This window comes from Rhea pennata, chromosome 1 (genome assembly GCF_028389875.1).
Source record: "Rhea pennata isolate bPtePen1 chromosome 1, bPtePen1.pri, whole genome shotgun sequence".
NCBI lineage: Eukaryota > Metazoa > Chordata > Aves > Rheiformes > Rheidae > Rhea > Rhea pennata.
Window position 1 is genome coordinate 124,445,069 of NC_084663.1, and position 24,792 is coordinate 124,469,860.

The following is a 24,792-nucleotide window of genomic DNA, read 5'->3' on the forward strand; positions in this document are numbered from 1 at the left end:
TGTAAGAGTGTGGGCACACATTTGCATAACACTGACAGTCTGAAACAGAACAATAGAAGTACAATTTGAAAATAAACCAAGAAATGACCTTTAATATATAATTTTTTCAAAGCTTAGCACAATACTGCATAACAAACAACTGTTTGTATTGTGGAAATTTGATTTTTTTTTAAGAGATGCAATCTAGACATCTCTCAACTTCTTAATGTACTGATCTTTATTTATTCTTCATAGTAGAAGAAAACACTTAAGAACTAGCAGTACTTCCAAGAACTTGAGGAACTCTGACCTAGATTTAATGCTGATTCACTACCGTGTACAAATGTAACCTTCAGAGGTAGACACTTCATAACCATGAAATAAATTCAAATGCATAAAAATGGTCATTTCCTTTAGCAGGTAAGATCAATAAACATGAGATATAAATTAGTATTGCTGGACCTTTTGGGGTATCAGAATTCTTCAGAATAGGAAGCATCATTTTACTGTACGTTTCTTTGATAACACGACTCTAGTCTTTGATCTGTACTAGAGTCAGAAATATTTCATCACACACATTCAGTAAGACCCCCTCCACTATAATCTAATGATTGCAATATATCTTATTTGTAAAGTTACACAGATTACTGTGGGAGATTGTACCATGACAAAATCCACAGTCATGGTAAAATTTATCTTAAAAAAATGGAAACACTACCACTATCACCACCACCACCACCGTCGTCCTCAGTATTTCCTACTCTAATAAGGAGGGAAAAAAACACTAGTCTAACTGCTGAAGTGCATCCGAAGGGTTTTAGAATTAGAGAAGGTAATTGTCATAAATACTGCTGTCCACATACAATGTGTAAAAGGTACATTAATTTAAAAGTTAAATAAGGGAAGTCAGAAGACTAACAGTAAACTGATATGTCTTAAAGCCTGGACACTTTCTGTCCACTAGAAATCTTTCAAAACTTTAAATTTTAACCTTAATGGAATCAGTATTAACAGGCAATTTTCAAAAAAAGAAATGAATCGTAGCATTTTCTTTAGAACGGGTTTTAAAACTAGCAACAGAAAAACTATGTTAAGTATATGAAGTAGGAAAACCTGAAAAAGATGCTGTAAGTCCAGCAGAGGAAGCTACTAAGGTAGGTAAGGACACTGCAGAGAAACAAAAATTAGTTACTGTAAGTGTTGAACAAATGTTATTAGGTACGGAGGGAGACACTATCTGTGCTTTTTTTTTTTTTTTTTTTTTTTCCTGGTATGAATAAAGATTAATTCACAGACTCAAATTTAAGTAATGGTAGCAATGGAAGAATTTGAGTACTGAAGTCATCCAATGTCAATGAATTAAAAATTTAAAAATTCTTAAAACTGCTAAACTAAAAGAAAAAACAACAAAACCCCTCCCCTCCCAACCCATCCCCCAGTCTCCCTTAATACTCTCCATCTTAGCTTCATTAAACACCTGTCTGCTTTAATTCTACACTATTTCCCCCAGGAAGTCTAGGTGTGATCTCATTAAAAATGTTTTCCACCAAAGACGAATGGAGGGGGAGGGGAACAAATGTTGCAAGTGATCACTGAACAGAAATTCTGAGTACTGTAAATGGTGTAGGATCCTTAATTCTATCAACTCCAGATCTCAACAGAACTGTTAACTTGCCTACGAAGACCTTATGAAGCAGTGCAAAAGTAGTCCTGAAAACGTCCAGTTCCAAAGCAGAAAGAATAAGAACAAATATAATCACTTAAATAGCATGCCTTCCTTCAGGACTATACCATGCAGTATCAGTCACTTCATTTCACAGAGGACTTTGCACAGTTGGGGGAAAGAACAAGTTTAGTGGCAGATAAAGTCAATAATCATAGCAAAAAAAATATTTTGAAACAAAGAGTAGGCTTTTTAAGAAGCTTAAAAGGCAAAATCATAAAAGGGAGTATTGCAGAAAAGAATATACATTAATGAATAAGAGAATAGGAACATCTGTTCTCTCCATCACAGAACACAACTATGAAAGCCTTCAAGGAAAATTAAATTACGGCAAATTCTAAACTAATACAAAAACATTTTCACAAATTACAGTTAATTGTGGAGTTAACTACCATAAAGACCTGTGAACAGTCAGGATTTTTTCCCTATGGCACTTCTTTTTCCTATGATTAGATGTTCACTTTGCATCTTCTCCCTCTGTATCATTCGTGCTCTCCAACTCAGCTTGATTCTACAGTTGTTCTTGTTTTCTACATATCAGCACAACCTTCTTTCTTCTCCTTTCATTTATTTCCCACTAAGCATCTTTTCTCTCCTTCTCCAGGAAGGCACAGAGATACTAGCATGCTTACAAACATCACACTGCTTTCTCTGTATGCTGCTCTATTTAGTATACAAAATAAAAACTGAAATAAAAGTTGTATAGACTGGAACTGCCTATTACTGTCTTAGTACAGTATCCAGAACATTAGGACACACCTTCTGGTTGGCCTTAATTGCGTATAAAAGCACCTAAGAAAAAATTCTGCACTGTGATCCCTCCAGCTTTGCACTCTGGTGCAAGTGAATACATACTTTGCAGCAGCTTTACCTCAAGAAAGCAGAATTCAACTGCTTTGGAATTAGATTTAATTTATACTCTCTATGCACTTACAATTCTTATTTTTCCAAAAATGTTTGTATTATTGGGTCATCACAGTTGACTGGAGGGGAAAGAATGTGTTTTTTGGCGCCAGAAAAATCATGTAAGACATTCTGAAACGTAAAGCAAACATCAGGCTATTTTTTCTGCCAAAGTAATCAACAATGTGATAGGCAAACAATACTACCATAAATGACTTTTCAGTTTCAGAGTTAAAAGTTAATTGAAATGAATGGATTAGTTCATACAAGAATAGTACACGTAGGCTATCTTTGGACAAAAACAACATTGCACTGCACAGCTGTTGATTATTCTTCCTCCATAATCCTTGAGGCCTACACAAAGATTTTCGTAGCCAGCCGAAGCCCAAGAGAAAGGAGAAAGCTGTCCATATAGTTAAAATGTGACACACATTTTTGCATCAATTGAACAAAGCTTGCAAGTTCTTAAACCACCTGCTAAGTTTTTAAGTAAGGACATTCAAGTTGTAACCCCTCTCCTACCTTTACCAAAATCAAAGGGCACTCAACAGCGTACAGAAGTTACACGAAATAACACATATTCTATTCCACCTTTCTGGACAAGACTAAGCTTAAAATACAATGGTGTGAGAATAAAAAGCATTTAATACAATTTTAACATTAATTTCTACAATGCTATCGTAAATTAAGCAAACTGAACTCTCATGTATGCTTCAGCAGAGAAATACAGCGGCAGTCTGAAGTTTCAGCTTAAATTTCACACTCATTGACCTGTACCCAGTTGAAGCCAACACCTTCATATAGCAAGTACAATTCAAACAAAGGTCTTGGAAGGCATATTTTAGATACAGGTATCAAGCACTCCAGAATTAAATGAATTCCAAAATTAAAGGTGGCTGGGAAATCTACATAAGCATACAAAGTTTACTTTCGATAAGCAACGCTTTCAAGTAAAAAAAAAAAAAAAAAAAAAAAAAAAAACAGGAAGATAAAATGCACACAGATGCATTCTACAATGTGCAATATCTTAAAATCTCTGAACAATCAATGCTGAATTTCCAAACCTTTAACATAACATACCATTTCATTTCTGAGATGTAACTGAAAGGCTGGTAGGATGTTATGGCAGAGTAGAATGGTCCCTACATCCAGTCCCAGCAGGTGTGCGTGTCTGTGACATATTTTCCCCCCACTCACTTCTGTTGGTTTACTTTATAGAATACTGTAGTCTACTGTTACAGAAAGAGGCCTTCCTTTCTGTCTAAATTCCACTTCAGTAGCCAGAAGGTTAAGGGTGTAAATTCATCAGCTTGGGGTTGAGTTTAGATTGAAATATATAAAAACTAACACGATGTGCTGCCAAAGTATGGCTAACAACATATGCAATGACAAAGCAACTAAACAGCACTGGAGTTGCATGGTAAAAGGAAATGGTATGCCAACAGTCTTTAAGTCCTTCGTTCTGACAAATTTCAAGCACTGGTTTCAAATACAGATTATTTATAAAATTTTCAAAGCAGCTTACAAAAATTCAAGAGCAGAAGCGGGACAAAATTCAAGATTATTATTAGGACTTTCCAGAAAATAACTACCCTAAACTAACCAGGGCAAGATGATGTGCATCAATCCACAGATAAACATGAGCAGTCACTTCCCAGTATTCTACTGTAAAACACATCACATACTTTCAATTACGAAACAAAATGTAAATATTCTGAGCTTGTTTTGACTCAATCTAACACCACAAAAGCTGCCAATACCACACCTGCTCTAAAATTAAGAAAATAAACCTATCAGTTATTTCAATATGTGAGTTTGCTTTCAAGTCTGTTTTCAACTGGAGTTCTTGTACACTTTATTTATGAGGCAATTTTTATATAGAACTTACCTTTAGCATACTGCCTCATGCTTTCCATATAGGCAGACAGATTTTCTGCAACCAATGTAACTAGGGCATGATTGTGCTGGAGTTGATTGATTAAGTCATGTCGGTAAAACACATGAGGACTTCGCTGAGTTTGACTGAAATAAAATACAAGTGTTACAGAAAAGCAGGTATGTCTTTCACCTAACTAACAGTTCAGAAACTGGTTCTAAAAACTTGTGTCTTCGAAGTAAATTCCAAATTTTGATTAAAGGATTATTATAGAAGGTATATTAAGTCTCTGATAATATTTATCCTTTTTTTCCCCTGACACATTAAGTTTGTACCAGTTATTAAGTGCAGTTAATTAATCAGGATTACAGTTACAATCAGTATGAAAAGTATCAAAGCAATCTGAGGAGTTCAATATGCTGGGGGGAGACCATCTGCAGCAGAGTAAGAAAGGAAATGCTTCCTTGCAAATTAGATAGTAAGCATAGGGATTTGAGTGTAGAGACTATAATCTCTATAACCATAGTTTTCTCAATGCCAACCTGATATTCTCTTCCTAAGCTTAAGGTAAGTATTATGTAAAACTATGTCAGTTTTTAAAATTGAAGTTCACAGTCTTAAAGCTATAATGAAACACACTAGCCAAGAATACAAGCCAGTTTTTCCAATACTTGGAAAATACTTGGAAAGTCTGAACAACTCTGCATTCTTTGTTTTTCTAGTGGTATCTACAAAAAAAAAAAAAAAAAAAAAAAAGTTGCTATAAACACAAAAGAGAACAGTTGCAAGGAATATATATTCCAAAAAGAAACAGGACTAGAGTTCAAGAGAAGACATACCACCCCAAATAAGTGATCAGGTGATAATTAAGTATATTATAAAGATCTGGAAAAATGCTTTTCTTAAAGAAACATCAGTCATACTCATTTTACAGAGTAAACTGCAAGAGGAAACACAGGGCTTGAGTCCCACATCCCATGAACACTATCAAATTCCAAAACTTGGGACTCATCACCTCTGTGGTATAGACTCAAAAAGCCTCAATCAGGGCACGCAACCTTGGCTGTACAAATCTGGGTTGCTCTTCCAGGCCAAGAGAGAGAAAAAGAACTAATCATTGTATTGCCACTCAGCAGACCCCAACTCTGCCCTGAAGAAATACAGATGTGATTTCAGAATTATTCTTCTATCCTTTAATGCTCAGAAGGTAGACTCTAGAATTAGCTGAATGGGTTGCTGGTGGGAGTTCTCATCTTTCTTGGGAAACAGGGTCTCAGCATCAGGTGATCAACAGCACTCAGTAGTGTTGTCGCACCTTTTGAGAATAATAGAGAAGGCAAGAAATCCCAGATCCAGCATCAGCTGACAATGATCTTGCATCAGATAACTACACAATTACTATAGATGCAACAACAATAGAGCAATTGATTTATTGGGCCAGAGCTCACTGTCACTCTGGGCTTAAAAGACAGAGAAGCCATTAACACTCATCTCAAACACTCAATAACTTTGTTATTTACAAGCAACAGTATTTGGCCAGCTAAGCAGAGAAGTCCTCAGAAGATTCAATTCTAGAATACGCAAAGGTTTCCAAAACAGCTTGAAAGATGCTTGGTGTTAAAGATATTGCATAAAAACACAAATTGTGTTTGAAAAAAGCAGACATTTGTAGGAAAGAAAATCAAATGAATAGGAATATGAAGGCAGAAAACATATAGGGCTTCATATTGCACAATTTCCTTTGTTTTCACTTTCAGAAAATTTCCGGTTATATATAATTCCATCTCTATCAACCCTCCTTGCTGAGGATAATCCAGCAGCAAAAACAGAAAATTGAATCCTTCTACTTTAGCGGATGAGGTTTTACCTTTAGACAAAAAGATACATTTACAAAGGATAACGTTAAATGAAAACTTTGACAATTTGGGAAAGGCATATGATGATACAAGTAAAGGAATAGGTATAAGCAGGAACGGGTATTTTACTGAATTAAGCTATTTTCATGTAGATTATATGGTTGTAATAGCATGCATTTGCATTTATATGCACATATGTATGCACACATATAGTAAAGTTTTTATTTTATAGGAAATCTAATACAATCATACCAAGCATAGTAAAAGCAAAGCTGTATCAGCTGAAAACTTTCTTCTGAGATAGAGATATTTTTAATTTTTTCCCCTGAACCACAGTAAATTTGGATACACGGATACATCTTGGTTAGCAACTAGTTCTTACAATTCAACTTTTTGAAGTAGCACTATGAGCTATCTTGTTGCACAGTATTTGTGTGCAACATGCACAAAGCAATTATTTTAACGATCTGCTAGGATGGATTCAAAGGCAAGATGATTGTCTCCATGCACAGAAAAAAGCTGATCTGACAATAACCAGACGTTTTAGTATGCTTTCTAAAATTAAAGCAAATTCCACACACAACTATTGAATTACTCCTCAAGCATCAAAGGCTGGGCTCATTGATGATGCTGTCACTGTGACATGCTGCTTTATCAGTAACAGAGAAGCACATATGAAAAAGAGAAGTTAACAGCAGGACTGTCATCTTTTCATTGTGCTTCTGCTAAATGGATATCCAAAGCTCTACATGTAAGAACATGAAAAATTATCATTTTGAGATGGGCACCAAAATGTTTTGGAAACACCAAAGAAAATTTAGTAACTGGAATGCATATTTGGTAGGAAAATATTCTCCAAGTGACAAAGGCAAAATTCAAAAAATTTTAACTTCAATTTTTTTAAAGTTGAGTTTATCACACATATAACTTGCCCAGCGTAATACTGGGCATGCAATTTAGCTTTTTAAGTTGAGACTTCTTCTATTAGACTAATACGCTATCAACCTTTAGAAGCAGACATTCAAGAGCCAAGTAAAGTGGACAGAACCCAGCCAATTCTACTTTTTAGGGTAAAAAATGACTTGAAACTAAATTCATTGTCGTCTTAAAGCAGTTACAAATCTCTGAACTCCTAACAGAAGGTCTTCTCAATGTTTAGGAGACCAATCGTCTTACATTGCTGAAGTAGATACAGGTCAAGCTCAAGGGCTTGAAACTTGCCTAGAGGAGGCTCTATCTCTATCATTCAACACAGAGAAAATTAAGATGATTAATTTCCTGTACACTAACATCAGTATGTAAACGTGATTATTCTGATATTAATAGGTAGCACCGCATATATCCAAACATCACTTTTTTTTTTTTTTTTTTTTTTTTTTTTTACATTGTTGCATTTCTGGTTAAGCTAAGCTTCCCAAAACATGTAGCTTTTCTTTGCTGTCAGGAAATTAAATGTTGCCAAAATAACTTCATAAGCCACTTGTAATTTTATTCAACTGCAAGATTAGCTACAATAATTAAATCCTCCTTCTGAAAAGAATCTCTATAGTGCAAATGGTATAAGGTAATTTATGGGTATTTTTGCTATGAATCAGTAGCCTTATTCTTTCCAAAATGACCTTTAATTACCAATGAACTGAAACACTCAAAAGAGTATATAGTTTATGTTATTAATATTGCACAGACAAAGCTCATTGGAATGTTCAGGTCAACAGTTACAAACATCTGCTTATGTTTTCAATTCAAATTCTAGAAAGACCAATGCTAGAGACTAAATTTTTAAGTCAAAAAAAGGTATGCTTACACTAGCAAGCACTAAATATATGCATTACTATTTCCAAACTACATCAACATTAAAGAGTTATCAGAAACCAGAATACTCAGAGGACTGAGAAGTCACCAATTACCTCAAAATGATCTTTTTTCTCACTAGGGATTTCCAGTCACCTGGGCAGTATCAATATTTGACTAAAAAAATCTTCTCAATAATATCTGGCTAATAAAGGCTTCTCTTTTATCAGCATGGTACAGACTGGAAGAGGTCTTTATAGATCATTCTATTAAAAGTTTTAACTCAAAACTTGCTTTTCTGCCATATTTATTTCCAAACTCTGCATAGAAACTTGAAGTATTGTCAAAAGAGAAATTTAGGTTTCTCCCAAGATTAATTCGGAGCAGAAATTCAACTGGTGCCTCCAGTAAGTGTTTAAAGCAAAGCTTCCTCATTAAGGCACTGTGCTAAAAAGCATTCAACTTGTTCAAGTACCACAAACGACCAGATAGCTATGTTCCCTCAGACCTTACTGCATGTAGAATGTCAAGGACTCCAAGATACAGAAAATAAACTTGTTATCTGCTAACAAGCAAGTATTTTTCTGACCCTCTTGGAAAACTCCTAGACAATATTTATGAAAAACTGTAAAGGACTAAAATGTCATGGAACTGAAAAACACTGCAATCTAAATGAATAAAGAAACATCCAAAAGCCAGGAATGCAGTATTATCACAGCTCCTTAAAATGTTATCAGTAAAGAGATAATTTCATGTAAACTGATGGCTTATCCTTCAGCTTTCTCTGCCTTGACCCTTCTTGTAAGTACGTTAATAGCAACATTAATTTGAAAAGTCTACTTTGTTTTAATTCTTGTAAGCAGGTAATTACAATATACTGATAAGCAAACAACATTTTTCTAGACTCTGTAAAGACTCCTATATGGATACAGAAGAAAATGCTCAGAGCACAGAATCTCACACATTTCTGTAATGAAAACACAATTACATTAATGAAACCAAGGATGCCATTTTTTTAAAAGTCCAAGTAGACAACGGCTTTTCTCCTAGAATATTTTCCACAACAGAAGAAGTCACCTTTGATTTCAAGTACATCAACTACATGACCTGTAAAACTCATCATCATCAAAGAATCAGTGTATACGTGCACATACCCACACATAACATGTATTTTATTTATACTATGTAACTCCGTTGTTAGGCAGAGAAGTCCATGCATAACAACAACAACAAAAAAAATGAAGCCAGATTTTCTGTGAATCAGACAGTTATCCTTTTAAAAATAAATACCAGCATGTTTGAGAAAATAGCTAACGTTCTCTTACTAAACACAGTATGTGCGAAAGTTTTTTTAAAGTATTAAAATAAACACAAGAGCATGTTTAAACACATGTAATGATTTTAAATAAATTCTCCCTGTCCCTCGTAATAAAAAAAAAATCACCTCATTCCAGTCTGTTCAGTTGTAACAGACAAAATCCTATTTGTATTCCATTCTTACCTCAAGTTCTGTGGTGCTTCACCAAACAAACTACAAATTTCTCTAATTTGTTTCAGTGCAGGAATGACCCATTTGTCATTTGTGCGAAGCTCTTCTATAAAACGATCTATCCACTGGATCTTTTGCGTATCCCGGTCCTTAAAGAGCAAGCGTTCACAATCAAGTACGTTGCAGAAACCAAAAACATTCTCTTGTTTCCAAAACAGAATGGAATGTACAATCTATCTAGTATTTATGCAGCTTTGTATCAACCAAATTCTGAAGCATACGTTCACAAGAAGAGTATATGAGTAAAACTAGGTGTTAACAGAAGCCAGTGCGATATGAGCTCTCTTTAAGCACTGGAGTATTCAGGATATATTAAAATAAAAACTATAGCTATATTAAAATAAAAACTATAGCTATATTAAAATAAAAACTATAGCTATATTAAAATAAAAACTATAGCTAGACAGTAACTAATTTCTCCTCTTTCAGTTATTTCTACTCACTATTCAGAGTAAACTGCAATAAAATAACAAGGAACAATTAAGAACTGTTTCTTCACAACTAAGAAACAAAATAAAACCTGTCAGTGGCTGTCAGGGATGGATAATGGATGAATATGAAACCATGAGGAATTAGTATTATGGCAAAATTAGGAAAAGTTAGAAAAGGAAGAGAATAGCACGAAAATATCATCATAGGTAAGAAAATTTTAATTGTGTTCAAAGCACAAAAAAAAAAGGGTAGTTTCAGTGCCCTTCTCTAGGTCTTTTCTAATATTACTGACAGCATGCAAAGGACTTGCAGACAAACAAACAAAAATGAGGACAGGCATAAGCTGCCTCTCTATTTAAGTTTCCTGTTTTCTAAACTGAAGAACAGGCACAGGAACAAAAAGTACTTGCCCTTTCTTCCTAGTTATTTTGGTAGTTTTAATTCCAATACAGTCATCACTATAATATGTCACTGATTGCTTTATTAGTTACAGTAAGATAGGCAAATTAATATATTTAGCCCTCTCCAACTAAAGCCCAAATTCTGCTACCTAAAACTTGTCCCATAACACTTTAAGAATACCTGGACATTGGTAGAAGGATACTAGTCTCATGAACAGCAATATTTTTATTAAATTACCAGACTCCTCAAACTTTGCACGAGAGGTGGAAGGAAACTTTCAGCAACTGATTTCACAATAGACTTGCATACCAGATTACTCACCTGTGAACAGCTGTAATCTAAGATTTTAATATGGGCACTAAGAGCCTGGTCCATGATATCAACCGGAACATCGTCACTATGAGCCAAGTTCCACAAAAGATTCAGCACTTTGTGTGCCATCACACCATCTTTGTCATCCTCCGCAAGACGACGGATTAACTCAAGAAGCTTCTCACGCTGTTTCTTGCTTGCATTTGTCCAGCTTGCCTAATGAAAGATTTTATTCAATATGAAAATGATTCATTTTTTACTTTAGTTCCAAACATTATAACCTGCACTGTTATAAATAATGTGACAACATAAAGAGGTTTCTTTTTCAATGAAAAGAAATAGCGCATTATATCAATATAGAAGGCAAACAACTGAAGAGCTCTTCTAATGTTTACTGCTGAGATGTAGTCAACTTTGAGACTTTAAAAAAAAATTCTCAGAGATCTTTGACAAGCATATCTGTGATGCTTATTTAAAGTTAACATGACTGTTGACCACTTCAACAGTAGTCAAAGTATGACTGGACTCAGCTGCTTCCTGCAATTGCTTTCTAAAAACTCTTTTGCTTATAATTAGCACTCTTAAATTACTTATAATCATTAATGAGTAAAATCTGAGTATCACTGCTGCCTCTGAATACGACCAAAACAAGTGTTCTCTGCATATCTTTTTCCGAATAAGACAAAAAAACCATAACATTACTTCATATCTATCTTTGTCTTTCAAAGTAAGACACAAGCGATAATGCATGGAATTTCTGAGTATTTATTTCAATATCTAGATTACTAAACAGTAGGTCTATATTTACCAAACTAGGAGAGACTCATTAATTTAGGCAAAACTATATGCAAGCCAAAACGTGACTACAAGGCAGTTATCTAAAACCAGAAAACTGAGTCTACAAAGCTGGCTTTCGTTTTCTAGTGCAGTAGACCGCCCTCTAAAAGTGAAAGAGGAAAACAGGCTGTATAATACTGCAAATGAAAGCCACAAATGTTAACAGTAGCCATCTTTCAGAAGCAAATCATTTAGTGCACTGATTTCAACCAAATTATGTGTTTAAAAACATACAACATTTTCTTCCTCCTGAGATTGTTTCAGTCTATGTTTATGTTAACCAGGGCAAAATTATTATATGACATACAGGAAACTGGGGGAGGGACAGAGGAAGTCCTTGGTCTCCTTCTACACATACACAAAGAGCAGAAATGCCTGGTAATCTAAACAAAAGCTACTTTAATGCTGAGACGAAAAATCGAAAATAAGCCATCAATACTTAATTTGAAACACAATGTAGAAAGAAATTTAAGATAAATAACTGGTTTTATTTGAAAAGTTCTATATTCAGATTAACCAAGTGACATTCAACAACCCCACAGGCTTTGATGAAAATGCATTTTCTGAAAAAGCAGTCAATCAGAAAACAAAACTGTCAATGAAATCAGCATAACTCTCTTTGCTTTAGTCAGGAACTAATCTGAAAATCTCAAAATGGTCACTCAGTGAAGCACAGCTGAATCCAGCATTTTTTTAATACTAAAAGTTAGACTGTTGCTATCAACAGAACAAAATCTTTAACCACAGTAAACTGCTTTTATCTAAAATAAACGGAAAGAAATTGTTGAAAGAGTGTCACAATTCGGTAGCCATTCAGAAAATATGTTATGAATATACTCAAAACATGCAGTTACCTTAAAACAATCAAACAGGTGATCAAGCTGTTCAGGAGAGAAATCCCAGGCTAACTTTGCAAGGAGATCATGTACGTTTTTTACAATGGCTTCATGTTTTCCTGCCTGTTAAGCAAACAAACAAACAAAAACCCCTACATATCTGTAGCAATCCATACCAAAAAAGGTAGTATGACACCCAGTGTCATTTTCATAAGACAGTTGTCTGTGGCAGTCAGCAAGAACTGCCACACTGCTCTCATAGCATTCACTATCTAGGAATTCACAATATTTAAGTTTACCTCATATACCTAAGCATTTAAGTGTGCATATGTGTTTTACATAGATGCACAATATAAAAACTGCAATATTGCAATATTTAATTTTTAAAACAACACAGTGGGGCAGTCAAAGATCAAGTCTAACAGGGTGTTTTAACCTACGTATCAATAATTTCAATTTAATGTAGGGGATTCTTTTGAGAAAAAAATCAAAACCCATTTCTTCAATAAACGTCACTCTGTTTCAAAATGTAAATTGATTTTTCATATTTCCAATTTAAATTTGGACTATTTTCTTTGTGCTAGTGGACTCATGTCAACTAAAGTACCCAATTACCAAACAAAACAGACTTACTGGTAGATAGCATTTTAAAAGTCCAAAAGCAGCTTATAAACCGACAAATAGTCCAATAATCAAACAACCTATAGTAAGATGTTTGGTTACTATAGTAGATACTGGTTTAAATGAGGTTTTGGGAATACGTTAAAATTTTGCCATTTAAGGATGAAGACAAAACCAATCAACCAATTGAATTTTAACTCTGGGTGAGGAGAAAATATATTTCCTGCACTCCTAAGCTAGAAAATAGATCTCACAGTTTATCTCTACATTCATCAAAACCAATAATTTCCAACTAAGTGAATCAACAGCCGATTTACCCTAAGAAAATTTCTGTAAGTGCAGACTAAAACAATGCAAAACAAACACTTAGAAAACAAACTCTGATGTAACTAATCTCAGAGTATTAAAATTAGATGCATCAGCTCTGAAAATCATTTCCTTCTAAAAGCTAGCATCAGTTGTGCACTTGAAAGCAATGAAATAGAAACCAACAGTTTTTTTTTTCATATGTGGCACAGTGGAGTTCTTTTTAATGTGTCCTAATTTTTTTCTGTTTGTTTCTTTTTTTAAAGTAGCAACATTCATCTTCATGTTATGTGTCAGATTATAAAAGAGGAAATAACCACACCAGTTGTATCACTCAGCTTTACAAAATATGGCACTTTTTTTTCAGACATTTTCTTGGAAAAGAAAGAATGACAGTATACAGGGCAGAAAGAACACCTGCAGAGTAACAGAAATGAAACAAAGGAAAACATACACAGAGCTGCTGTGGGTACAAGCGGAGTAAGAGTAAGGAGTACACAAAACGTCCCAAGACAAGATCAATAACAGAGGTACAGGGAAGCACAGTAGGAGGAGATAAGGAATCTAGTGGGTAAACTGTGATTTTGCTGTATGGAAGAAGGGAAGCAAGAGGAAAGCAAGATGTTTCCCTGCAAATCAACAGGCTGTAATTTAATACTTGTTTTTAGAGATTGAGCATTATTCCTTGCATCAAAAATACTCTTATTTTGGGAGCGGTGGGTTTGTAAGACAATGTAAAAGGCTTTAATAAAACTTATGTATGCTTTCTAAAGGCTAGAGCAGCATGATTTTATTACTTCTCATAAACAATTTATTTTTATTCTAATTGTATACTGAGCTTCTCAGGGCATATCTATATCATCAAGTGTAAATTTGTGCGTGCTTACCCTCTAACCCAGGCAGAAACATAATGGCTCCAGTCTGAAAGCAAAACCACATCAGTACTGCACTGAGCCAGAGCTAAAATAGGCTGCCTGTTACATAAAGCTGATGTAAATCAACTGCCCTCTACTGAATTCCACACTCCAGCTGCTCTTAGAAGCCATTACTTAATAAGAACTTCTAAAAATTGCTATAGGCAGGGAGTAGTAAAGTTGCTACAAATCATTTCACATTAGCAGATTTTGATACTTGTCCTTTTTTGTTACATCTTGTTTTAATTCCATGGCCAAAGCAACAGTAAAAACATCTACCTGAACATGGTCTACTGATTTCAACTTTCACATGGAAAACACAAGACAAACCTGCAGCAAGTGCACTGTGGCAACTATCTTATTGAAAGCATAAGAAGTGAGCGAACTAAGTCAGGTATTTGAGAGCACAGATGATTTATTCCTAAATTTATTCTGCAACTGGTGGGGCACACTACCCCTGTCTTTTAACAGTGGCACTAGTTGTTCATTTTTCTGCAACTGGAACAGTTTTAAACTAACTTACCCAGGTGTCCCCATTCTCAGGCCTACTAACAACAAACTAACTTCACAAAATTTGTTTGGTTTTTGCAGACTTCTTACAAGACAGTCTGGAAAGGTCTACACATCATCACAGACCTTAATTCAAATAAACTGTGTACTGTTATCACTTACTATGTGATTTAAACTTCAAGACATGACATGGAACAAGATCGCTCCTGCTCAGAAGCAGATGAAGAGCTTAATTCTTTACCTGCGCAGCCCAAATGTTGTCAAGATCCTGCAGAGTGAGGGCTTTTTCTTTGATGACAAAACGTAGAATCTTCTCTAATTTCTCTACATACTGAGGCTGATGAAGACTATCTCTCAACACAATTGATAAAATATTATTCTGCTGGATCCATTCCTGAACATAAAAAGAAAGTCATTTCACCTCAATTTATTGATGTGCTATTGATTATATTTAAACTAAAAAGAAAAATCCAGCCTGTTACAGATTAGTTTTCATATACAATTAGCTATCTGCAAGAAGTCAAAAAGATACAGCACAAGAGAAAGGCATTTATCCCTGGTTTTCATTTTCTCTAAAATATATATATATATATATAAAAAATAAATTATTTTTTAAAACAACTCAATGTACTCATCATTGTAATATATTAATATATTGTGGAAAAAATTTTTTCAGGCCTGTTAGAATTATGAACCCAAAGCATAACAATGTTCAAACAACTTCAAGTGTAAAGAGCCAACAGGAAGAACAGTTAATTGTTTTCTTCGAGGAGGACAACGTTTTCTTCCAATTCACAATCGTTTAATACTAAGATCAAACCATTTAAGACACTTCTAGCTCTACTGGTATGCCTACAGTACAACTGCATTAAGAGAGCATAAGATAATGCTGAAACATAAAAGAAAAAAAAGTTAGATCATTTAGTTATTTTTCAGTTATAGATTTTTTCCCCTAATACTGCTACCTGAATCAAACTGTATATAATTTTAATTAGGTGTAACTTTTTCAATGGTATGTACTGATAAAGTATATGGCATTGTGTAGTCTGACTGTTTTGTTCAGACTGCAGCAAAGCAAAGCTCCGAGCATCAAAAAAAAAAAAAAAACCCAAACATACACAGTATCATATCTTCCAATACAGTATCCACGATTACATACCTATAACATTCAAACTAGTCTTTCATGAAATATTTAAACCTAAATGTTCTCATTTAAGATCAGATTGTTTAAGATATCAAACTATGGGAATGTGTAAAAAGAGAGAGACTCATTTCCTCCTATTGCTTGAAAAGGTCAAATTTTGCAGTAACTCCTTCTTGGCAGCAGTCCTTTTGCAGATTATAAACCTCACACCAGGTAGTCAGTCACAAAGCTGAGGCAGAATAGTGTAAAAAATAATTTAATAAAATTAAGTTCCATGAAGATCAGGAGAGAATTGTCTTTATAGTGTAATACCATAGTGCAGTTTTATAAAAGCTCATTTTAAGTCACTCAAGTAGTCACTCAAGCATAAAATAGTACTAAAATGTGCAAATTTACAAATTATATATTTAGAAGATATATTTAAACAAATGTAGACCCATTTTATTTTTCTAAACAATTGAGATGCTCAAGTGTGAAAAGCAGAGTAGTCACTTAAAACTTCCATTAGAGAATTTTATTTGACTTGCAAAAAATGAACAGAATCCTATAATAAAAATTGAACGTTCAATTTTTAGGTACAGGGGCACTGAGGTTTCTAATTAATCACACCTGTTTTTCTTTTTCTTTTTTATTCTTGTATCAATATTATTCTATTAAAAGATCCTTTTTTTAAAGCATGTTTTTAGCAGCACTGAAAATATTTCTTAACAGAAACAAATACGGCAATCTTTCTGCAAAAGACTACTTCTTTTAAAGCAACTTATTACCCTGACATGTGATATCTACTGTTTACATCATGAGGCATGAAAATTAGCACTGTGTGCAGGATCATTGAATGTAACTAGTTCAACAGTTAAAGAGGTAAGAAGAAAGAAAATCTGCTCAATGAATTTCTGTGACAAGGACAACTTACTGCCATTCTCTCTGCTGTAAGCCACTCTTCCTCTTCAGGATTACCATGTCGATGGGTATAATATGACACACTGGATATTACTTTGTTAACTTCATTTAATGCATTCATTTTACCATTGAAAGAAGAAATTTGTAACAATCTGTAAGAGAAACCAAATGTAAGAAGCCTGGGGGGAAAAAAAAGTACCATAATACATTAAAAATAGCATCTTACCTAAGTATCATTTTTAATCTAAATATTTCTAAATTTTTTACAGTTTCTTCTTGTCCTGGAACTCTTGAAGCTAAGTTTTTTAGAGATTTGATTATCATTGACAGAGCATCATTTTTGGCTTCATTCTTTGCTTCTTTTTTCAGTTCATCATCTGTTAAATTTTCTAAAAATTGTGGAACCATTTCTATAATTGGAAGGAAATATTTCTTCACTGTATGTAGCGTTAGAAACTCATAACATTGTCCAAATGGCCTAAAAAGAAAGAAAGAGTGGATCAGTGCCACAGTGAATTATTTTTGATTTTTCTTAACATAGTAAGGAGTAATTCATTCAAGAAACTTTACAAATACATGAAATGCTGAAGGTAAACAGAAATAGTTAAAAGATAGTTCTACTTTGGGTGGTAGTGGGAAGGAGAAGTGCCTCGGGAAAAACCTTCCAGTTTTGCATTAATATCATATTTTACCTAGCATAGCTCAACTTTTCCAAATATGTGAATTATTCTCAAAAAACAAAGAACCAAACTTACTTGATGAGAGCTGCAATTATTTGAACATTCAATGCTGATCCACTCATGAAGCGATCATGTAAGATCTGAAACCCATTTAATGTGCCAAACTTGTTGATAAGATCTACTAGCCAACCCTGCAATAAAATAAACAGTCATTTTCTGTTTTTTTTTAAACAAATAATTACCTAAAAATACTTTTAAGTAATTGCTAGTAAGTGGGGTTTGCGGGGGGGGGTGGGTGTTTGTTTTTTTGTTTGTTTGTTTAGGTCTTTACACAGTAAAATGGTAGAAAACAATAGAATTGACAGTTAGCTTGTCTTTTTAGTCCAGATACTCAGTTTTAAAGAAAATAGCTAGAAATAGGTAATTCCAGCTTTCCCATTATCATGTCATAGGACAGATTCTATATACATTAATTATTCAAGGAAATTTATCAAATACATAAGAACAAAAATCCCTGTATTTCACATCCAGGTTGCACTGCTAAGTTACTACAGAAAGTATGATGATTCTGGTACTCCCTTCTGATCCTAGAGGTGATAATGCCACATATAAAAGCAGTAACACAGCAAATAACATTCTTATAAACAAAGCTAGCAATGTAAAGTCTTCAAGTCTCACATACCAAGAGCTAGCAGCTCCACAAAACAAACAAAACAGAAAAAAAAAACACACACACAAAGCCAGCCACCACATTCACCCCAAGTTCAAGAGCTAAGTGAATTAAATTGATGTCATTGGGAACACAATTCTGAAAAATCTAGATCCAAGAACCCAAACAGAATCAACAAATCAAAAAAAAAGTATTGCTTTTACCAGGTAATCCTCTCCTAACTTAGAAGTATGTCATCTACAAAATCATGTTGAGTAAGAAGGTAAATCTATCAACTGGCAAACATAAACAAGTCAATTAACACAGTAGGACTGACACTCCAAATGCTGCTGTGCCAGCTTACTAGAGTTTAACATATGACAGTAAGAGTTTGATTGTGGAGCAAAGACTGAGTTAGACAGAAGGGGAAAGGCAAATTAAATCATAATCAGCTAAGAGACAAAAACAACAAAATTTCGGTGATACACAGAATCAAGTATTCTTTTTTTCCCCCCCTCTAAAAACACTTTTATAGGGTTACTAAGTAACTAGATAACATTGAATAAAATCAAAAATATGTATTATAAAATACATATGTGAAAAAGATGGCATACCTTTGGTGATCGTGGGTCAGGAGGACGTGCATAAAGCTCATCTTCAGCAAGCTGGACTCCTGCAGGAACTGTTTCAGAGGGACGTGTACCATTGTATAGATGGAATTTGCAGTGAGGATTTAAGGCCATGGCAAGAAGTTCAAGAAGGGGAAACCAATCTTGGGACAGCTTGGCCACACAAAGTTCCACTAGGCGATGAGTGTTGTTAATAATACATCTCTATTAAGGGGAAAACACATATATACAACAATAAAACAGGTGATTAAATTCCAACACAAACTATAAAAAACTGTGCCATTTGCACCTGGCAAGCAAAGTTGCATAGAAGTTTTATAACACTTTTTGTCTGTACTTCCTCTCAACAAAGGTTTTAAACTTTTATCTATTTTCAGCTCAAAATTAAATTTGTTTAGGGAAAAAAAAATTTCCTTGAGATACTCATGAATCACCACTGACCTACTACATCTTTCCCGTTTTCATACATTTCTCAGATTTTAATTTGCTTATCTGTACAGTTTCAGATTTGGCCTGTGACTAGCTGTCCAACAGTTTTCATATTTAAGTAGCTGCTACATATATTCAAAAGTTAGCCAAGTTGCTAAAAGCTTTTACTGGGAGGAAAAAAAAAAAAAAAAAAAAAAGCAGCAGCAGCAAGCCTTCATGTCCTAGTACGCACATAAATTTAAGCAGGTCTCTAGATATCTAGCTGGACAGTCATCAGCCCACTTAACAGGAGCTGCACTACTGAACACGCAAAATTTTAGTTCTTCCCCATACTGTGGTGTTTTATTTCCTTCCCAAAACACCAAAGGCCACAAGATGAAAAATGATCATAGAAGGATGAAATCCCCTCTCCTCCCTGCCCAAGAACCACATATACGGAAGCTCTCCTGTCAGTTCTCTGTTGAGATGATTTTCTAATATGACATTCAACCTCTTCAGTATCCATCCTTATTTAAGTTAATTTGCTTTTCATAAATACAACTTAAAAACTCACATGAATCTCAAACTTCCAGCCGCTCACTGCCTCATCCGTAAGGATTTTTGTGAAAGATATTGTCAACCCATCTCGAAAAAATCGCTGGCACGCTTCACTTTTAACATCAAGGCCTATTTTAAAATAGAAAAGGAAAAATCTATTATCATTGCAATGTAATTAGTTGTTACATGAACTTGTAAACACTAAAAGTAGCGATTTGGACTTCAACCCTTTGGTGTTCAAAGTTTCAGGATTATTTAAAAAGTGAACCTTGGACCAAGACAAACTTACGCAAGTTTGTAAGTAAAAAATTCTGCTAGGTTTTTTTTCCTCCATGCTTTAACACTCAAAGTTAGACTAGCAAGAACAACTATAAGAACAACCTTTAACTTCTGTTTCTTAGATATACATGCACTCATGTTCTCTCTTACATGGTTACTACCAGTAAAACTTGGTGAGCAAAAAGAAGAAAGTGAGCGCTGTTCAGTCTGCCACCACAATCAACCAGCAAGAATAAATAAGCACCATTTGATCTGTCACCACAACTTGAACTACTCACGTAGTTTTGCTGACAGGACCCAAAATACCTATGCCTTAAGATTGCCATAAACCTCTACAACCCAAGTGAATGCATGAGAGATCTGCATATTCTGGTGTTCATACTTGACCACATATCAAGTTATAAGTTTAAAAGGAGAGTCCTCCAAATTCTTAGTAATTTTTAAACTTTGGGGTTTAAAACTTTTTTTTTAATAGCCCTAATATTACAAGAAAGCTGCATTTCCCCTTCAAAAGTTCACTTAAAAATCTTAATAATGCTAAAAGTTGAGAGAAAAGTATGTTCGACATACTCATGCATGCACACACTGCAAACAATGAAAGCCTTTGGGCACAGTATAGCAACAAAATTGTAACCTGCAGTTTCTCTACAGGGCAAGTTCAACCAGTGGATCTTAGCATTCATGGAACATAAGAGTGTTCAAACTCACAGAAAGTATTGCCAGAAAAACCTATATACTCAATAATGAGACCCTCTGACAGCAAGATCTACAGTTACCAAGTTAGCCCCTCACAGTCACAAGCAACTGTACAATGGTTTCTTCCAAAAGGGTTCACACAACTATTCTACGTGTTACTACATACCACAAAGCTTCCCAAAAGCTTACAACGTGTCTTGTGAGCCAGTAGCCTTATGGGGGGGTGGGGGATACAGCTCTCAAGCAGCTCAAGTAAATCGAGAGCCTTTGAAAAGCCACTGCCACCTCCTTCTTGAGCACTACTCTGAAGTTCCCTCTTATCACTATGAAAGGTATATGATACATATCACGTAGTCAAATATCAAAATACCAAATATTTTCATACATAGCTCACAGTCTGGGTCAGTTAGGCATCCCCACACTATACAGCAAGTGTTAAGACCAATATTTAAAGGCTACAAACTACAACAACAACAGGACACAAGAAGAGAGCAGGAGACACCAACGCTGCCTAAAACTTAGTATTTGCAGTAAAAAAAAGGACTTCTCTACCTTTTGTAACACTCTTTTTTTTTTTTTTTTTGGGGGGGGGGGAGGGGGGGAGAAACGGGACGGACCTCTAGCCTGCCTCTCCTCCTTCCCACTCAGCATGCCCCTGCAATTCATCACAAATGAAGACTTGGGACCAAAGCTGCAACTTTAAAGTGTGCTATGAAATCTCATTTCAGTTTGAATGAATTATAAATTGTAAGAACTGCCTTGCATCGTCCTTGTGTGTGTTGCATTGGGAAGTTCTAGCATCATGTTAAAAACCAAATGTAAACATTATGAAGGAGAAAATCCACAACAAAGGCAGAGAAGTACACAAAGCTGTTGAGGAGATTCTGAAAGGCAGAATGAATTTAAAAAGTAACAACAATATGAACAGCTTCTTCCTTCTAAATGTATAGCATATATCATTTATTTCTGGAGCAAATCTCACTATTCAAAACACTAAGTATTCCAGAATGATTGTGCAAACATAGTATGTAGCAGCAAAAATGATGTCTATTTTTCAATTTTTTTCTTAACTAGCAAATAACTCCAGTGTATCACCTGTTATTTTTACAGCTTGTTTAATGAGGAATATATTGATGCCTGCATATAAAAAGATAGTCTTCCATAAATAAATACGTGCCAGCCAATAACACAAGTCATAGCCTGGACAGGATTCATACTACTTCATTCAAATCTTCTCCTTTCACTAGAACTAGAATAGCTCCTGAAATGATTTAAAAGGAGATGTACATATCCCACTTACTTTATAGACAGAGCCACAAAGCAAGCAGCTAGCCCATAGCCATTTCAGAAAGGCAATACCAATGGCTACTAGCAATGTTACGAATAAGATCAACTTAAGAATTCCAACTAGAAAACCTTGCTTGATAAAACAGTTTAGTAGGCTGTTAAAGTAGTTTCTGACACCTCATGATTGAATGAGCCACAGACTGCAATATAGAATTTATGTAATTCAACTGTTGGTTATTTTTCATTTTCTTCCCACAATTTTGTTCTTGTCAGAACTCCTCAGATTAAGAAAAATGCCCACAGATCAGTAGCAAGGTACCCATTTCAGATCCCACTGAGATACAAGAACACATTTTCAAGTTATTAACAAGACACACACGACAACCAATTTTATCACTTCTATACATACACAACTCAAAGTGTCCACTAAGTTTTGAATTAGAAAAAAAAAAAAAAATCAGTTACAGCAGGTGAGTGCTTATCATATTCCTTGAGTATTGACAGTTATTAAAAAAGGACTATCTTAGTCACCTTGTAAACTCAAGCAGGGGGGGAAACAAACAAAACCAAAAACAAACTAGAAGGCAGTTAAAAGACAAAACAATTACAGAACAACTGTTTCTAGCAACTTTCCCTAACTACTTCTTAGCCAATAATCTTTGTGTATGTCCACACATAGGAATTCATCTAGCAGATGGTGAGAAGAACAATTAAACAATAAACGCAGAAGCACTTTTCAGAAATGGACATCAAATTAATGAAATTATAGTGCATAAAGTATATGAATAGATTTCCAGTTTTTCAGAACTTCAAGAGGAAAACGAGAAATAGCTGGAAGTTCTCAAATCAAAAGTCTAATCTACTGCTTTGTGGAAGTACATGGATGTTAGAGCTGCCAAAAATCTCATTCTGCTCATATTACTTCACTGTATTAAGAATGGCTCTAGAATGGCTCTATGGTTTTGGGGTTTTTTTTTCCTCCTAAGATTTTGTACAACACAGCTGGCAGTACACACCTCTCCTCTCCCACAAATCACAAACAGAGAATTTCTTCCTTACTGCTCTACTCGAACAGTCTAGACACATAGATGACTGCATTTTTTTTCGATAAAGTGGCATTTGTTTTGCTCCTGAACAGGTATGATCTCTTGAAAACTCTACACTCCCCTAAAGATGCATGTAGATAGAGCTGGCAGGAAAAGAAAGCCAATTCCAAGTGAAACTCTGGCAGAAAAATCAGCATGGGCAACAGTATGTCATTATCCTGTTTTGGATCACAAGTATGCACCCTGACTTTTTGTTCTTCAGGGAGAGCTCCAAAGCAAAAAGACACACTCACAGAAAATAATCAGGATACCCAGGATTTCATGACTATATCCAACTTTTTATTCTTGGAACTGTTCAAAAATAATCTTTATCATCATGGACATCAAGTCATCTTGGTCTAGTTACATCACAGTAAGGAAGAGATACTTCCTATGTCATTTAAAACACATCTAGCTCATAAGTGTAGATAGCCTAAAGAAAATTTATCTGACTTTTGGTACTACTCATATACTTGGGCAAATACTGGACAATAGATCAAAGCAACTTTCCAGCAGGACAGAGCTTTTCCAGAACATATGACAAATTTGTCACTCTGACTAGTATGATTTAGTGAACACGTGCACAACCGTGAGAAGGGATTGTCCTAGTTTCAAGAATTACTATCTTGTAAGTTGTGCTTGAGAATATTAGGAATAAACAGAATTTTAAAAGCATATATATTTCAGATTTGAACAAAAGTTCATGGCAAAACACCTGGAAAGCTAGGCTAGTCACTTTTTAAAAAAAATTTAAAGTTCTTTCTCTTTTAATATTTGTTACAAAGATTAGGTCTGATATCAAAGTGAATAAGGAAAAGAGGTAGGATAGATTTGATTTTTATTATTGTAAACTTCTTCAACCTCCATGCTCATTTTAAAGCACATAACTTCTAACTACATTGATAGTTTTTAAAGTTTCTGATCCACAAAGCTTCTACATATATAGATAGAGAATCTTCAGGATCAAGGTTGTAACAGAAATAAGTATTTTTAAACCCCCACCAGGGATTCAAAAGAACTCTCAGCAGCAAAGACTTTACAGACTGGTCTAATAAACATGAAGTGCCTTTTCAGCCTACCTTTTTTACTCAGGTCAATAGCAGCTTCTAGAAGAACTTCTAATTCCCCTTTCGGCAACACAGGAACAACCCATCGAGGCCTGCATTAAGGAAAAAACAAAACACTGCATTTTAATTGCGTTTCTTAACATAAGGAATATGTGACCACGTGTAATGCTTTAAAACAGAGCAAAAATATGCATTTTTAAATGAACTTAAGAGGACTCTACTTTTCACACACACACACACACACGTGTTCTGATTTGTGCCTCTTTTTCTTTACAACTCTTAACACCCTAAACAAATTTCTGGGAATCCAGTGAAACAAAGACATATAAATTCTGCTTTTCATATCAGGGTATTTGCACAAATGATCCTTAGCATACGAGAGAGAAAAAAAAAGTGCTTAAGGTATGAAAGTACCTGTTGATCATGTCATCCAACTTTGCCAGGTCTGTGTGTGGAAATGCAGGCTCCTCATCTTCAAGCTGAGGTGGAGCATCCCCTTGTCCCTGCTCATCAGGGGGGGTAGCTGGGGAATTCTCATTGGAAGAATCAGGTGAGGATGTCTA

The 24,792-nt window shown here is 34.8% G+C and overlaps 1 protein-coding gene across 3 annotated transcripts in view; it reads right to left on the bottom strand.

Moving 5' to 3' along the window:
* USP9X (ubiquitin specific peptidase 9 X-linked) overlaps positions 1–24,792 on the bottom strand; it is a 104,788-nt gene that overhangs the window by 52,518 nt on the left and 27,478 nt on the right. For all 3 annotated transcript variants that reach the window (XM_062599702.1, XM_062599694.1, XM_062599712.1), the window contains exons 3-14: positions 24,644–24,789; positions 24,242–24,321; positions 19,832–19,944; positions 18,835–19,053; positions 17,647–17,762; positions 17,118–17,369; positions 16,905–17,043; positions 15,089–15,241; positions 12,515–12,619; positions 10,833–11,039; positions 9,630–9,766; positions 4,494–4,627 (exon numbers count right to left, since the gene is read on the bottom strand). In XM_062599702.1, the coding sequence (XP_062455686.1) occupies positions 4,494–4,627; positions 9,630–9,766; positions 10,833–11,039; positions 12,515–12,619; positions 15,089–15,241; positions 16,905–17,043; positions 17,118–17,369; positions 17,647–17,762; positions 18,835–19,053; positions 19,832–19,944; positions 24,242–24,321; positions 24,644–24,789 (1,801 nt within the window). The remainder of the gene's footprint in view (positions 1–4,493; positions 4,628–9,629; positions 9,767–10,832; positions 11,040–12,514; positions 12,620–15,088; positions 15,242–16,904; positions 17,044–17,117; positions 17,370–17,646; positions 17,763–18,834; positions 19,054–19,831; positions 19,945–24,241; positions 24,322–24,643; positions 24,790–24,792) is intronic.